The sequence below is a fragment of the Mus caroli genome, unplaced genomic scaffold (assembly GCF_978045245.1).
Source record: "Mus caroli unplaced genomic scaffold, Mus_caroli_1 scaffold_13, whole genome shotgun sequence".
NCBI classification, from domain to species: domain Eukaryota; kingdom Metazoa; phylum Chordata; class Mammalia; order Rodentia; family Muridae; genus Mus; species Mus caroli.
This window is the reverse complement of record NW_028227268.1, coordinates 23,111,360-23,127,050: the sequence shown is the minus strand read 5'-3', so window position 1 is coordinate 23,127,050 and position 15,691 is coordinate 23,111,360. Positions and strand designations below refer to the sequence as shown.

Genomic DNA, 15,691 nt, shown 5'->3' with positions numbered 1-15,691 from the left:
CCCACAGGAGGCGGAGCCAGGTGGAGGGACCAGCCTGTACCAGTAACTCTGCCCGTGGATTTCAGACTCCTCCCTTTCTTCTTGATTGTTTGTGACAGAGTCACTGTATGGCCCAGGCTGGCCTCTCCTAAGTACTGGGAGTATAGGCCTGGGCAACCATGCCTGGGTAAAATGACCTTCAGGGGCTACAGAGATTTGAACCTAGGACTTCATGCGTGCTAGGTAAGTACTCTACAAGTAAGCTATATATATCTCCAGTTCTCAGAACCCCTGCCTGTCATTATCACCTCATGTTTTCTTCTAACCATTCTCCATGGTTGAGCCCATGAATTTTGCCCCTTCCCACTTCCTTTTTACCTCCCTTCTTTCATTTCTTCAATGATAAAAATTACCCATTCATATGTTAAATGGGGACCTGAAGACAGATGGCTCAGCTTCCAGAGAACTCCAGTTCAGGTCCCAGCAGATCTCAGGTGGCTTACAGTGCCTATAACCCCAGCTCCAAGAGATCTGATGTCTCTGGCCTCTCTGCCTCTGTGGGTTCCTGCACTCACATACACATCCACTTAACAGACACACACTTATACACATAATCAAAAAATACTAGGGCAGGCTGGAGAGATGGCTCAGCGGTTAAGAGCACTGACTGCTCTTCTGAAGGTCCTGAGTTCAATTCCCAGCAACCACATGGTGGCTCACACCACTTTGTAAAGGGATCTGATGCCCTCTTTTGGTGTGTCTGAAGACAGCAATGGTGTGCGCATATAAAATCAATCAATCAATCTTTAAGAAAACCACTATGGCTTGGTAGCCTGTCTTCAATGCTAGCACTCAAGAACCAGAGGTAAGTGGAGCTTCAAGAGTTCAAGGCTAGGGCTGGAGAGATGGCTCAGTGGTTAAGAGCACCGACTGCTCTTCTGAAGTCCGGAGTTCAAATCCCATCAACCACATGGTGGCTCACAACCATCTGTGGTGAGATCTGATGCCCTCTTCTGGTGCATCTGAAGACAGCTACAGTGTACTTAGATATAATAATAAATAAATCTTAAAAAAAAAAAAAAAGAGTTCAAGGCTAGCCTGGCCCACATAGTGACTTCTAGGCCAGCAAAGGTTACATAATGAGACCCCCCCCCGTCTCAAAATAAATATCAATAATTTTTTAAAAAAGATGTTAAGTAGCAGATCTATAACTTTAAAAGGCTCTGCTACAACTTAACACTCAGAGCCCTGGCTCTGACTACTGTTCCTCCTATCTCCTTGAGCAGCTTCTACTGCTGAGAGGCACACTAAACCAAGAGAGTCTCCAGTTCGGTGGGGGAGACACAGGTCGCACCATCAGAAGAGCTCCTGTAATCTGGGATGAGTTCCTAGCAGGGGAGGCCTAGGAAGGACAAAATGCTTGGTGCCTATCACCTTCTAGGCACTTCCCAGAGATGCTTATAAAGCCCCTTTTGCTTGACAGGTCCTGAAGGCCCAGAGAGCTTCAGCATCCCTAATGAGGATGAAGTGACAAGGCTGGACAATAATCTAGTCTGACCATGCTGATACCAGTTTTATTTTATTCTTAAGCACAGGAAACTTGGCTTCAGGTCACATCAGCAGTGAATATTTCTCATGCCCCGGAGGTAGAGGTGGCTTCGAGTGCCTCTGGGTCCCCATGTGTCCCATATAAATATCTCCTAGAGCACCTGTCCATGTCTTAGAAAACTAATTTCAGTACACACTTGTCTTCTCTCTCCTTGAGGCAAAAGTCCTGGAATAATAAGTGCTTAGTGAATGTACCTTATGTGGAGAGCCATGCTTGAGCTCTGACTTTCCAGGAATGGGGGGGAGAGACACCAGAGGAAGGTTTGGGGGCAGAGGAGGTGTTGGGGTTGTAGGATGGGGGCCTCTGTCTCATCTAGAGACCTTTAGAGAACACCCACTTTCATCAGCACGCGCGTCTATTCATCTTGGGTTTGCTGTCTGGCCGGCAAGTTGAGTGCTGGGCTTCAGAACTGTCCTTATTGGTCCTTCTTGTTCCCACAGGAGCTCCAAGAAGTGGCATAGTCTTCCTTTTAGCTAGACACCAACTTCAACTTGGTGCATTAAGTATAAGGCTGACTGGGTTTAAGGACGAGAATGGGGGCAGGGACTGGCTTCCGAATCAAAAACAAAACAAAACAGAAGCAAAAACAAAAAACCCGCTGTCTTCCCCCCCCCCCCCCCCAGGAGCTTCAAGAACCCGGTCCGTTCACTTTTCTCTATGGCAGATGAGACAGGAGAGATCCAACTTTATCCTTGCGATGGGACTGAGGGAAGGAGTCCTATCACTTCAACCCTCCTGCAATATTAGAGATTGCCAGTAGGTGCCGTCAGTTCGCAACTTTTTGATCCGTCTTCCAGGTCCGGGTCTTGGTGCCTTTCTCCCTCCAACCGCGCCAACAGTCTGCGGTGCAGAAAGTGGGAGGTGGCCTAATTCCCCGGAGGCTGAAAGACCCCGACTCTGGGACAAAGAACCGGAAGAGGTCTAGGAAATCTTTAGGTTGGTTGCTCCTCGGATGTTTAGCCCAATCCCTCTCGACCCCATCCACCCGCAAAATCCTTCGGTCCTCCGACTGTGCCTGGACAGACACTGAAGCGAACTCCTTGGTTGGGGAGGATGAGGAGGCGTAGGGAGAAACGAAAAGGAAGGTGGTAGGAGGTGGGTCTCTCCTCCAAACGCGACTCTAGATCAATTCCCGTTTCCAACAGAATTGCTGCGAGGGGAAGGGATATGTTTATCAATATCCCTTTATCACCCAGGGGCAAAGTGGCGTCGGGAAAATTAAAAGGCGGCTTCTCTTTCTGGAAATCTTTGACTGCCATCTACTGGGAAACTGTTGCAGTAACTATGCAAATACACAATGAGTACAAGAAGTGGAGCCCCCTGGAGTTGTTCGACTCACATCTTGTACAAAGCCAATGGCAGTCTCCTTCCAGAATCTAAGCAGGGCGGTAGAGGGAACAACATCTAGGAAGGAGGAAGAGGCTTGGCACTTTGTTCTGGAGTTCTGAAAGCAGAGTGCAGCAAGGCCCAAATGGAACCTGGGGCGGGGGTCAAGCGGCAGGGATTCAGGGGCAAGTGAGAAGACTGCCTATTAGCACCTTGAGGCCAGAACTCTCCTGGACCCTTTGCAGAGTGCTTAGTCGCCTTGTCCCACTTTAGCGCGGTCTCTAGAGGTTGACTGGACATACCCGGGAGGTGGGTGGGGGTGGCTGGAGGACTCTGGCCAGGGATGGGGACTGAAAAGAGAATCTTGAGTCCGCTATGAGGTCAGGTTTTCTGTGGCAGCACGAGGATCTCCTAGGTGTCTGGGAAGGACTCCTTCGAGGTCGAGGGAGGGGACCAAGCAACATCCCCTTCGTTTCCCCTCGCCCTGCTTCCTCTTCAGGGTCCAGCTCAGAGGCTCTTCGCGCGCGGGCCACCGCTTCCAAACTGCGTTGCTTTCTTCGGCGGGGCAAAGGACTTTCAGATGTTGTAGCGGTGGCGGCGACTCAGGCCAGCGCCCCCTCCCCCCTAACGGCCTCTTCTCCCGCTTCATTGCTCCAGTTCCCCCTCGCCCTCCCCTGCTCTCCCACCTCGGGGACGGCGCTGGGGGTGTGGCCAGGGGGCCGGTATAAAGTCCCGGGAGCCGGTCCCGGGCAGCCGCTCAGCCCCCTGCCCCCCGCCGCCTGCTGGGCCGGCCGAGGATGCAGCGCAGCGCCTCGGTGGCCAAGCTCGCTCTGCTCCAGCGTGCTTGCTAACTTCCCCGGCTCCGTCTCTGCCTGCCGGGGTCGCCCCGTGTCCCTGCGCCCTCCGGGTCTGGTTCTCTAAGCTCTCTGGGCGCTGCCTCCGGGTCCCTTGCAGCCCGCTCGCGAGCCCGCGCTCCCCTCCTGCGCCCCACCCTCGTCCTCGCCATGCTGCCCTTCGGCCTCGTGGCCGCCCTGCTGCTGGCCGCAGGGCCTCGGCCGAGCCTGGGCGACGAAGCCATCCACTGCCCCCCTTGCTCCGAGGAGAAGCTGGCGCGCTGCCGCCCCCCCGTGGGTTGCGAGGAGTTGGTGCGGGAGCCAGGCTGCGGTTGTTGCGCCACTTGCGCCCTGGGCTTGGGGATGCCCTGCGGGGTGTACACCCCACGCTGTGGCTCAGGCATGCGCTGCTACCCTCCCCGGGGGGTGGAGAAGCCCCTGCGTACATTGATGCACGGGCAAGGCGTGTGCACGGAGCTGTCGGAAATCGAAGCCATCCAGGAAAGCCTGCAGACCTCTGGTAAGGTACACCTACCTTCCCTCTGCCACATTTCCCAAACATCCTCCTCCCTGCAACTTAGTTCCCATTCTGGCTGGTCTGGAAGGCCCGTCCATGCCCCCTGTGAGTTGAGGAGAAGGGAGGTACGTGGCAGAGCTTAGAAACAGCCAAGAATGCTGGCATTTAATCCCAGCACCAGTTGCCACTGGTCGAGGGAAACCTACCCCACCTCTTCATCTCAAACCTCCTAGGTACTTCTTTGGGAAGAGGGGCCTTGGCCTCAGTGGTAAGCCTGGCTCCTGCGGTAAGTTAAATGACCTGATTCAGTTACATTTGTCATCTAGAGTTAGAAGACTGCGATGATAAGGAGTGTGTGTGTGTACATGCGTGTGTGCATACGTGTGTGCATGTGTCTGGGGGGGGGGATAAGGATGGTGTGTGTGTGCATGTTTGTGTGATAAGGATGGTATGTGTATTCGCGTGGGAGGCAGTGTGTGTGTGTGTGTGTGTGTGTGTGTGTTGGGACAGTTCCTTTCTGTTCCTGATCAGTCTCAGGTGAGAGGTGTGAGGAGCCAGGGGCTGGGCCTTTCACTCATCACCCTGGGGTGAAGTGGGACATACAATTCAGAAGAACCTCTGGGGTAAAGAACATGAGACTTGAACTTCCCCCAAAGGCTCAGAAAGCAAAGGAAGAGAAGGCAGGGCTCTTTCTGCCAGGTTGGCACATCCAGGTTTCCTGCTCCTTCCTCCTGGCAGGTGCCATCTGAGGGGGTTGGAGGGAAATGCTGGTTGCTGGTCTTGAGTTGCAGACCCCTTGGGTATATGGGACTGAGAAGAGAGGAGGGCTAGACAGACAGATCTTGCATTTATTCCTTCTCCTTTGTCCACTTGTCGGTGGGCCTTTCTCCGTTTCTTCTTGGAACCTTTCTCTTGTCCTTCTGCTATTTCCTGCTGTGCCTCTCAACTTCCAGTTTCACCAAACAGCCCCGAGTTCTCTTTTTCTCCGTCTCCTTGAGCCTGACTAGTTTCCTTCTCTTGCTCTGTCTTCGTTTGGTTTTCTGCAGTCCTCCCACTTCCATCTCAGACGCTCTCGCTCTTTTGATGTCTCTGACAGTGACTCCTTCTGCGTGTTCTGCCTTTCTCTGTCTCCCTGACTCTGGTTATTGTCCCTCCTCTGACAGCCAGGCTCTCTGAACCACCGCGGGGCTTCTCTCTTTCCTGATATTTGAATCCTCCATTGTTGCAGTCCGGATGCTGGGACTTGAGCCCCAAGCTTCCTGCTCTGGGTCCCGGGCCACTCCACTTCCTCAATCCTCAACAGCTTGTTAGTCTGAGGAAAGCAGGATGCAGGGAAAACAGGAAGGAGATGGACCCCAGGGGTGCCTCTCTGCCCTTCCTGCTCCTGGGGCAAGGAGAGGTGGGTCAGCAGAAAATATTCTGGGAGAAATGCCAGCCTGGCAACCAGCTTTGCTGGAGGAAGAGGAGGGTCGGGGGGGGGGGCAGTGAGACCTGGAGAGAGGGTTGCATTTTTAAGATGCCCGCTTTGAGTCTTTGCTCCCTTCCAGCTGGTGGGCATCTAGCCCCAGGTGGAGATGGTGGGTAGTCCTTCCCCTCTCCCCAACTTGAGCCCAAGCCAGAAGAGCTCAACAAGAGTCTTCTCTTCTGGTTGCATAGGAGCATCCCTGCCGTGTGGAGGAGAACTGGAAGGCCTGGCACAGTTTCTGATTGCTCGGTGGATGTGAGGTTAGCCAGCTTCAAGAGGTGTCTAGGAATAGGGTGCCAATGCGTCTGTCTTGGAATTCAGATCTCAAGACGCTAATTCCCCTCCCACTTCTTGACCTTGTCTTCTACGAACACAGTGGACACAACTGTTTGAGGAAGGCAAATTTGGTCACAAGAGGGCAGACCTTAGTCACTTGATTGGCAAGCTATGGCCCGTGCTTTCTAGTCATCAGAGGAGTACGTCCTTCTTGAGCGAGGCCTGGAACCTTTGCATCATGGGAAGAGTACCTATAGAACGGTACCAGCCTTGCAGGATCGCTGGTGAATTACTGAGCCGGGGCTCAGCCCATACCTTACACTGTCAGTAGAACTTTGTCCCTTTTAGGTCTTCAGGTTTGGGATCGGAAATAAAGGGCATTATTTTCTTCAATAATAACTAGTAAAGGGCACATAAGTCTATTCTTTCTGTTCTTTCCTCTTGGCGCTGAGCTTCAGCTGACCCTTTAGGTGAATTGCCCTTTGGTACAGCTCTCGTTATTTTTTTTTCCCTAGGGGTAGGCTATCCCTTCTCTTTCCAGCCTGCCTTGCTCTCCCCTCTGACAGGTTGGCGATCTGTACAACCAAGGCCACCAGAGGTGGGGATGGGCGTATGCATCAGAAAGAAGTCTACAGTTTCACATCATGGACTTTTGAAATCCGAGAGGGTGTTCAATGGGGAGGTCAAGCTTGGGACAGGGAGTTCCTAAACCAGGCTCTAGGTCCCCCCGGGACAGGGTTAAGGAACAGGCAGGCTGGGTTAATTTTTAGTCAACATAGCAAATATGTTCCCTCCTTCAGTACTGGGAATCTAGTCATGTCATGGAAACTGTGCTTTAGGGGAGAGGGGTGGAAGAACATGGCTGCCTAGAGTTTTTCTTTAATATATTGACATAGCCTAAACTATTGGTGGCTCAAGTGGCCAAAGACACATCTCCCTTCCTCTTCTCCACGTAGGCAACCACAGTGTCCTCCTCTGTCAAGTGTCTCACGGTTCTGAGGTGTTTGACATAGAGTGTATCTATAAGGTTCCTAGATGGTCGTGGTGGTGAAGGCGGAGATGAAGGAGCTGAGGCTGGGACTTTGGAGGCCATAGGGTAAGAGAGCAAAGTTGAGGAGAGTCACAGGAGAGGAGAGGGGTTCTTTGGCTTTGCAAAGATCTCTTGTCACATTAGAAGCCAGCAGTGAGGAACAACCATGAGGGGTACGCACCCCGTGAGCAAAATCTCAAAGAAACAGCCTGACATCTGTCCTGTATTCTCCAGCTAGGGTCTTGGGGATGAAGGAAGAGAGAGGCTTTTTTTTTTTTTTTTTTTTTTTTTTTTGTGGGCAGTTAGGTGACTCTCTGGAGCATGGCTGACACTTCTGAGTCTGTCAGGATCGACTCAGTTCTTAGCCTGGGTGTCTTATAGAGGGGTCTTGAAGAGAAATCATAGGCGTGGAAAGTAGGCAGTGGGAACTTTGCCTCTACTGGGGCCAGAGCTGTACACAGCTTCTCCCCAGGGGCTCCTTGTCCTTCTCTGCAATGGAGTGAAGAGCAAGACTTCTGCCATGGCTGGGTGGCAGTCTGCCCAGCTCTAAGCAAGAACTAGATGGGAAGACCTGCTTCACATCAGCAACTCCACCTTCTAGACAAGCTCTTGGAGACCTAGCAAGAGGACGAAGGGTCTGCTCCCCACCCCCACCTCACCTCCCCACCCCTAGCTCCTGCCTCGGGGTCATCGGGACTTTGGTAGAGGGCATTAGAAGCTGAAACAGTGCTAGGAAGTTAATGTTTTTGAGAGGCTCAGTGTTACACCCCTCCCCCACTGAAGCTCAGTACCTAGAGATGGATTCCAGAATGAGTCCTTAGCCAGGTGAGCACGGATGGATGGGGGAGAAGTTACAGATTAAATGGAGAGTCAACAAACCATGGTGAGAGAGACCCGGATGTTAGTGTGTCCTGGCTTGGTCTGTGTTTCTGACCAGGGCAGGGTCAGAGTACATGAGGGGGTGTAGACAGGCACACCTGGATGAGCATGTGTCTGGACATGTGATTATTCGTAAACATTTGTGATTCTGCGTCTGTGGGTGGATGTGGACTTAATCTATCTTATGACCCCAGGTGAATAAGAAGCTGTTCTTCCAAGATGGTGTTTTTTTTTTTTTCCCCTAAGTGTAGATTCAAACTAGGGTTCTCTGGGAAGACTAGGCACACTCAGAGACTGGCAGGCTGCTGGTGCAGCTGTGCCCAGTTAAGGCCCTCTTCATTATGGGGCCATTTAATTCTGACATCAGCATAAGCTATGTTTCTGGGCTTGCTCTGTGTCCTACGCTGTTCTAGGTTTCATCAATCTATTCAGTTGTTCTCGTTAATGGTGACCATCTTAAATACCCATGAATAAGCCCTAAGGACTCCTATTGTTGGCTTCTATTCACAGAAATGCCGCATTGGGAAGCCGTGTTGTGGTCAAGTCTCTGGGCCATATTTGTCTGGGCTCTTGAGGGCTCATACAAATTCATAGCTCTGAGACTGTAGGGTGGAGGGGAAGGCGCTCTCTATCTTCCGAGGCAACCTCTTTCTTTAAAAACTCCTAAAACAAAACTAAGAAATAATTTGAGAGCTAGGAGCCAGATGTGGTGACGTTTGCCTATAACCTAGTACTTTGGTGGCAAAGCTAGGAGGAGGGGGTATTAGAGGCCAGTCTCAGCTACATAGAAAGTTTGAGGCCAGCCTAAGCTATGTGAGACCCTGTCTCAAAACAAAAGAGAAAGAAAAGAGCTATTAGGGCTGGGATAGTAGCTTAGGGGTAGAATGTTTGCCTAGCCTCGAATTCTTCTTTACTGCCGAAAACTCTTCTTGTTTACGGAGAAGAACCCAAGACTGGCAAAGCCATTCTGGCTGAAAAGACAGCAAATCAGAGAGAATAAATTGATGGGAATGGTATGCCTAAAGTCAGTCCTGAGATGTGTTATGTGAGTCCCAGTGATCTCCTCTATCCAATTTAGCTGACTTTCCCAAGCTTGGGGCGGCTCTGGGGCCTCCCTGGGACTATCCGTTCATCACATAAGCAAAAGGCTGGTGGTATCTATCTGCTCCGTCTATTCCTGTTCTTTAATTCGACACTAGCACTTCACTCAACACAAAATTTGTCCATAGTGAATCAGTATGGAACTTAACGGAAGTTTGTTTGTTTCTTTGTTTGTTTTGTTATGTTTTTTTTTGGATGGTTTAGATCCCTTCTTGCCCGGTGTCCCTTCGTTTATGTGCCTCTCTTCCCTTGTCCCTCAAACTAGAAGATTAAAACAAAAACCAACTCCCCAGCTTTGGCTAGGCAGAGAAATACCATTTGACCCAGAGGCAGCTCTGGGACTGTTGCCATGTATGGAGGAACCTGCTCAATCCTCAGGAAAAAAAAAAAAAAGTCCTGACGCAAACCAGATGTAACCTCCTGTCCGCCTGCCAACATCTGGAATGCTGGCAGGGCCTCTGCACTTGGGCCCGCATTGAGCTGCCAAGTCTGAGGATTTCAGAGGTGGCTCTGATGTGCTTTCGAGAAGCCTCCCAGCCTCTTTCTCCAGCTCAGCCCTGCGTTCTGGCCCTGGCAAGCAAGAGTGAGCAGCAGGTCACACTGCAGGGCCTTCTGGATGGGGCAGCTCACATAGAGCCTGCAAGGGGAGGGGGGTCTGCCCTCCTAATTTGCATCTCCAGATAGCCCATTGCCTGCTTCTGGTTGACTCCCATGGACACTGAATGGGGGCTCAAGTTTAAGGTTGTGAGGCTTAAAGGTAGAGGCTGGAGAAATGTGTGTGGTTGTTTTCTTTGTTCTGGGGCTACACAGGGTCCTTCTTGGTCTCTCTGTCTGTCTCTGTCTTTGTCTCTGTCTCTCTCTCTAATGCAGACATACACACTCACAGATGCAGACAGTGGGAAAACCTTTGGGGCCAGACTCCTTGCTCATGGAAAATATGATTTTAGCCCTAGGGATCCCCGGCAGGCTCAGCCAGATGCTGAAAGAGCAGAGAAGGAGACAGGAAGAGTGAGCAGATGGAGAGGGAGATGGTGGGAGGAGTTGAACAGAGAGGGAGAAGATTCAGTAGTGCCCCCCTCCCATTGCCTGCCTCAGACCTCCCTGCAGGGCCCAAGGGACCCTCCCCCCCTGCCATCTGGGCAGTTACAGCTGGTGATTCATCATGGTGACCTGGGTGGGGAGAGGAACAAGCCAAGGACTTCAAGAGGAATATGCTCCCAAAGAGATCCAGAGGAGTGGGGTGGAGGTGGGGGGGGGGCTCCTATTCCTTACTTCCCGCCCTGAGACTCAGCGAGACTCAGCCGTGCAGTGGAGACTCCCAGCGGAGGAGGAACCTGGGGGCTCTGTGCTGGAGGAGGGTAAACCTCTGTTCTGATGCTGACCTCTGCCTACAGACAAGGATGAGAGCGAACATCCCAACAACAGCTTCAACCCCTGCAGTGCCCATGATCACAGGTGCTTGCAGAAGCATATGGCCAAACTTAGAGATCGGAGCAAGATGAAGATCGTGGGGACACCTCGGGAGGAACCCCGTCCTGTGGTGAGCACCGCTGACCCACAGATGTGCATGCTTATAGATATGCCACAATGACTAGACCTGGGCTATGTTCACTCAGCAAACACTGACGCTCCCTGTGTGTAACAGGACCTCATCGGTACCCTGGAAGGAGTCCTTATTTCTCTCTGTGATTCCTTTTGTGTTCTGCACATGAATAATATTGGCACAGCAAGTAGATAAAGCAGGGCCCAAGCTCCCTAGTGTTTCTTGGTCCTTTTTGTTTGGTTAGTTGGTTTGGTTTTTCAAGACCAGTTTCTCTGTGTAGCCCTAGCTGTCCTGGAACTCGCTCTGTAGACCAGGCTTGCTTTGAATTCAGAGACCGGATTGCCTCTGCTTCCCCTAGTACTGGGATTAAAGGCACACATCACCCCAGCCTATTTTTTGTTTTGTTTAATGGTTATTTATTGTAAGACAGGGTTTCCCTTTGCAGTCCAGGTTGGCCTAGAACTTCCTAAATATACCAGGCTAGCCTTGAACTTGGGACAGTTCTCCTGCTTCTGCTTCCAGAGGGCGGGTATTGCAGACGTGTGCCCCCACCTCCTGCCTCTTTGGGAGTGCTGAGTGTCAAAACCTCCTCCTGGATGTCCACTGTTGATGCCTGAGTCTGAGTTCTGGTTACACTTCTTGAGCCCCTGTCCAGCACCCAGGTCTTGATCTTCCTGCCTTTCTCATGTGCTGAGCAATGTGCACTTCTGTCCCCAGCCCCAGGGTTCCTGCCAGAGCGAGCTGCACCGGGCCCTGGAGCGGCTGGCCGCCTCACAGAGCCGTACCCACGAAGACCTCTTCATCATCCCCATTCCAAACTGTGACCGCAACGGCAACTTCCACCCCAAACAGGTGGGTCTCCCTGGCCTCAGCCTGGGGAACTCCTAGCTCTCCGAAGGATGCTCCCAAAAGGAAGCTCTCCAAATCCAACCCAACCATTTGGGTCTCGCTAAGCTCTGTTCTACTCTCAGCACGGTCTGTCCACCTCGTTCCTTTTGGAGATGAGAGACAGACTCCGAAAGGACGAAAGGATCCTGGCCAGCCCACGCCGCAGAGTGAATTCCCGGCAGAACTTGATTTCCTCCCAGGGCCCTTTGCATCTTCTCAGGATCCCCGCCACTGATGGTGTAGACCCTGTTCCCTGTGTTTCCCCTTCCCCTTTCCTCAAAGTAGTGCTCCCCATTTCTAACCATCTGAAGCTTCATCTGGGTTGAGAGAATCCCAAGTTATGAGATGTCAAGGAGAAAATAGCCCACCCTTCTGCAGTTGAGTTCAGACGCAGGTCTGCCGACCTGAGACTGTCACGTGGAAAGAGGGGTCAGGAGAGAAGACAGCAGGTAGCATGTCCCACTCCCTCACTGACTGAGACCATCCAGCATGCTGGCTGGTGTGTACTGCAGGGGCAGCCCGTTCCATCTCATTTCTGACCCATCAGGAGGGTGGCAGATCCAGGCAGGGAGCTGGCGTTGGAATGCCTTGTGCTGAATGTGGCCTGGGGAGCCTTGTCCTGCTTTTCCTCTAGGTTAGGGGAGCATAGACAGGAATATTGCTCTCGAGCTACGGGCACATCCTCATAGTGAGCTGCCAACGAAGCAGCAGGGGCCTTGTCAGGAGGATGACACAACTGTCCTAGGTCTGGACGGGGCAAGATGAAGGTGTGGAGTTGTTTGAAGGTGTGGAGGAATGGAGGCTCCTTAGAACCAGTGCCTGGCCTATCGTCAGCCTTCATCCTAACACACATTTCATGTCTCAATTCTTGATACCCCTTGCCCTTAATGAAACAAGCAAAACCCAAAGACCTGACTGCTGGGTTTGTGGAAAAACGAGGAGAAGGTGCAGGATAATTATGTCCCCCCCGCCTGCGTTGCAGTTTATTTCATGACTCACACCGTGCTGGAGTGTATTGGATGCACTTGATTATTGATTAAAGTCCAACATTTATACCAGGATTTATTTTTCCTGTTATATCATGTTACATGTATTTTTTTTACCCCTAATTTTTTTAAAGATTTATTTATATATCTAAGTATACTGTAGCTGTCTTCAGACACACCAGAAGAGGGCATCAGATCTCTTGTGGATAGTTGTGAGCCACCATGTGGTTGCTGGGATTTGAACTCAGGACCTTCAGAAGATCAGTCAGTGTTCTTAACCGCTGAGCCATCTCTCCAGCCCCTACCCCTAATTTTTATTGCAACAAAAACTATGACACCTGCTGGGCTGATGTGGTGGTGGCGCACGTCTTTAGTCCCAGAGCTTGGGAGGCAGAGGCAGGTGAATCTCTGTGAGTTCAAGGCCAGCCTGGTCTACAAAACAAGTCCAGGATAGCCAGAACTACACAGAGATTTTTGCCTGGAAAAAATAAAAAACAAAACCAGAGACTATGACCCTTGACCCTTTCTCTCAAAACAAATTCTGCGTCTTGAGCCAACCTTCATTCTGACTTTGAGTCTGGCTTAGAAATATACTTTTGTGCCCTGCCCATGCCCACCCTCAGTCTAATACTGACTTCAATTCTTCTGACCTTGACTTCTGTCTTTATTCTGATTTAAGCTTGCAACAATCCTCCTGCCTCTGCTTCCTGAGTATCAGGGTTCCAGGCATTGTGCCACCACATCTAATCCAACTGCTTCTGACTTGGGCTCTCAATGTCACCTGGCTCGTGTTTTAACCATATCCCTAACCTATCTTCATCTGTGGTCCTGATGCTGCCTCTGCTGTCAACTGTAATCCCATGCTTCAAGTCCCAGCCCAGCCACAACAAGCTGAAACATCTCCAGTGAACCCAGACCTTACATCTATGCCTTTCAGTTTAAGCCTTCTTAGGTCCTGCCTCTGGGAACTCTGTAGATCTCTTTCTTGAACGAGTCTCCCTACTCCAGTGAGCTCCGGGAACTGGTGCTCAAAAAGAGCTCTTGCCTTCAGCTATCATCTTGAAGGAACAACTGTCTGACCTGGGGCCTAGGCTGGAGGTGGTGTGGACTACCTGGTCTCTTTGTCTGCCTGGGATCTGACCTCATACCCTTGTCTTGGCAGTGTCACCCCGCCCTGGACGGACAGCGCGGCAAGTGCTGGTGTGTGGATCGGAAGACAGGGGTGAAGCTTCCTGGGGGTTTGGAACCCAAGGGGGAGCTGGACTGCCACCAGCTGGCTGACAGCTTCCAAGAGTGAGACCTGCCAGCAGGTGGGGGACTCAGTGCCCCCTACTAGGCCCCTATGCTCTGGGGTTGTAGAGTTGACCTGGCATGGAGTCTTCGTCTGAGTCCTGGCTGTCTGCCTCTGGCCCTGCCCAAAATTTCCCTTTGTGTGTATGTGCGCGCGTGCGTGTGTGTGTGTGTGTGTGTGTGTGTGTGTGTATGTGTGTGTGTGTTTATAGGATGTGCCCTACAGGATAAGCCTGAGCCTTCGCGTGCCCACCATGGGCTTAGATACCCCCAAGAGGTCTGAGTGTAGCAATAGGAATTCCCAGTGTCCTTTCAAATCAATCTGGAATTCATTCATTCATTCATCCATCTGAAAACACGTATTGAAAACATACTATGTGCCAGCTTTAGTTTTCAGCCCCGGGAAGCCTCGTTGTGATTTCCTTCGATTGTAGCATGCGACAAGGTGTTCCCAACTCAAGGCCCGAGGGAGAAGAGAAACCTCATTCTTGGAGTGAGAGAGAAAGAAAGTGGTGAACATTGAACACCCTCCCTCTCCATCTTGGCCAGAGCGTGAGAAGGTGTGGAGTAGAGGCTCATGGCTCATGAGACCCACCTCTGCTCTGTGCTGCTGCGTAGAGCTCTCTCCTCGGGGCCTCCAGGGCACAAGCTTGAGGGACAGGGCCCATCTTTGGTTTGGGTATTCCGTCATCCGACAATGCCTTGCAGGTAGATCTCCGCTGTGGGAAAGGAATGGGGTGAGGAAGGCCTGAAGGACGGGGCAGAGAAGTGGGCTCATCACTCTGAGACTGCAGGAGAGAGGAAAGAATGTGAGATTGGATTGTGTGTGTCTGAAGAATGGCCCCATTCTGGTCCCTATTTGTGGTTACTGGTCATGAAGTCACCAGGATGACTCTATCTTTCTAGTTGCCCACCACCTGTGGCTTTGCCTCCATCCCCATATTTCCCTTCCCTTACACCTCCTGTCCTGCCCTCTCTACCCCCCTGGGCATTTTCTGGCTTGCCTGGATAGATTTAGAGACCTGCTTGTTGGCTATAATGTCTTTTCATTCTTTCTTCTTCCTTTTTTAAAAAAATCAGAACAAACCCAAAAAGTGTCCAGATCATTGTGTTTGGTTGATTTATTTACGGTTAGAGATGGGGATGAATCAGGGGTGGAGGGAGGTGGGACCTTTCTGCTTGGTGAGGGACTGCTGCAAACCAAAAGCCCTCTCCCCGAGTCATCTCCCCGAGGACCCCACCCCCACCCCAGCCTGCAGTTCCCTTGCCCCAGTGGAGTGGGGTCCTGTGGTTTTGGAGGCCAAGGAAGCCTCATGCAGCAGCGGCATTGGCTTCTGAATCGGGGACACGGCAGAGCTGGGACACAGCCTAGAGTTTGCACAGGATGAGTTCAGAGATCAGTTTGGTTTATTCGGATGGGGATGGAGAGGGTACTCTGCACTTGGGGGACTGGAGAGTGGTGGTAAGATGGTGTTAAGCGCAGCAAGCCCCACAGCGCCAGTGTTCTTGTTCTTGACTGGGGGATGGGCATGCACCAACGCTGAATTCTGAGAGCCTGGGAGGATGAGAACCTTTGACCTTAAGCTCTCAGTATCAGCCTGCACTTTGGGACTTGTTCCTTCGTGGATTCATAGACATGTTTCCATGGCTTCTGCTTCCACACGGGTGGGCAGGCACGTGTGCATGTGTCACCTGGCGCTCACTGGTGCTCTCTCTCTCTCCTTCTCCTTCTCCTTCTCCTTCTCCTTCTCCTTCTCCTTCTCCTTCTCCTTCTCCCTGTCTCTTCTCTTCTCTTCTCTTCTCTTCTCTTCTCTTCTCTTCTCTTCTCTTCTCTTCTCTTCTCTTCTCTTCTCTTCTCTTCTCTTCTCTTCTCTTCTCCTCTCTTCTCCTCTCCCCTCCTCTCCTCTCCCCTCCTCTCCCCTCCTCTCTCCTCCTCTCCTCCTCTCCTCCTCTCCTCCTCTCCTCCTCT

The 15,691-nt window shown here is 51.6% G+C and overlaps 1 protein-coding gene and 1 long non-coding RNA gene across 2 annotated transcripts; both read left to right on the top strand.

Moving 5' to 3' along the window:
- Positions 1-3,655: 3,655 nt before the first annotated feature.
- Igfbp4 (insulin like growth factor binding protein 4) lies at positions 3,656-14,816 on the top strand. The gene is made up of 4 exons (XM_021175598.3): positions 3,656-4,267; positions 10,410-10,555; positions 11,276-11,410; positions 13,595-14,816. The coding sequence occupies exons 1-4, from the start codon at positions 3,919-3,921 to the stop codon at positions 13,727-13,729; spliced, it is 765 nt and encodes a 254-aa protein (XP_021031257.1). The 5' UTR covers positions 3,656-3,918; the 3' UTR covers positions 13,730-14,816.
- On the top strand, positions 4,274-6,404 carry LOC147001400 (uncharacterized). Its single transcript, XR_015044959.1, has 2 exons — positions 4,274-4,801; positions 5,921-6,404. It is a non-coding gene; the product is annotated as an uncharacterized LOC147001400 (long non-coding RNA).
- Positions 14,817-15,691: the final 875 nt, after the last annotated feature.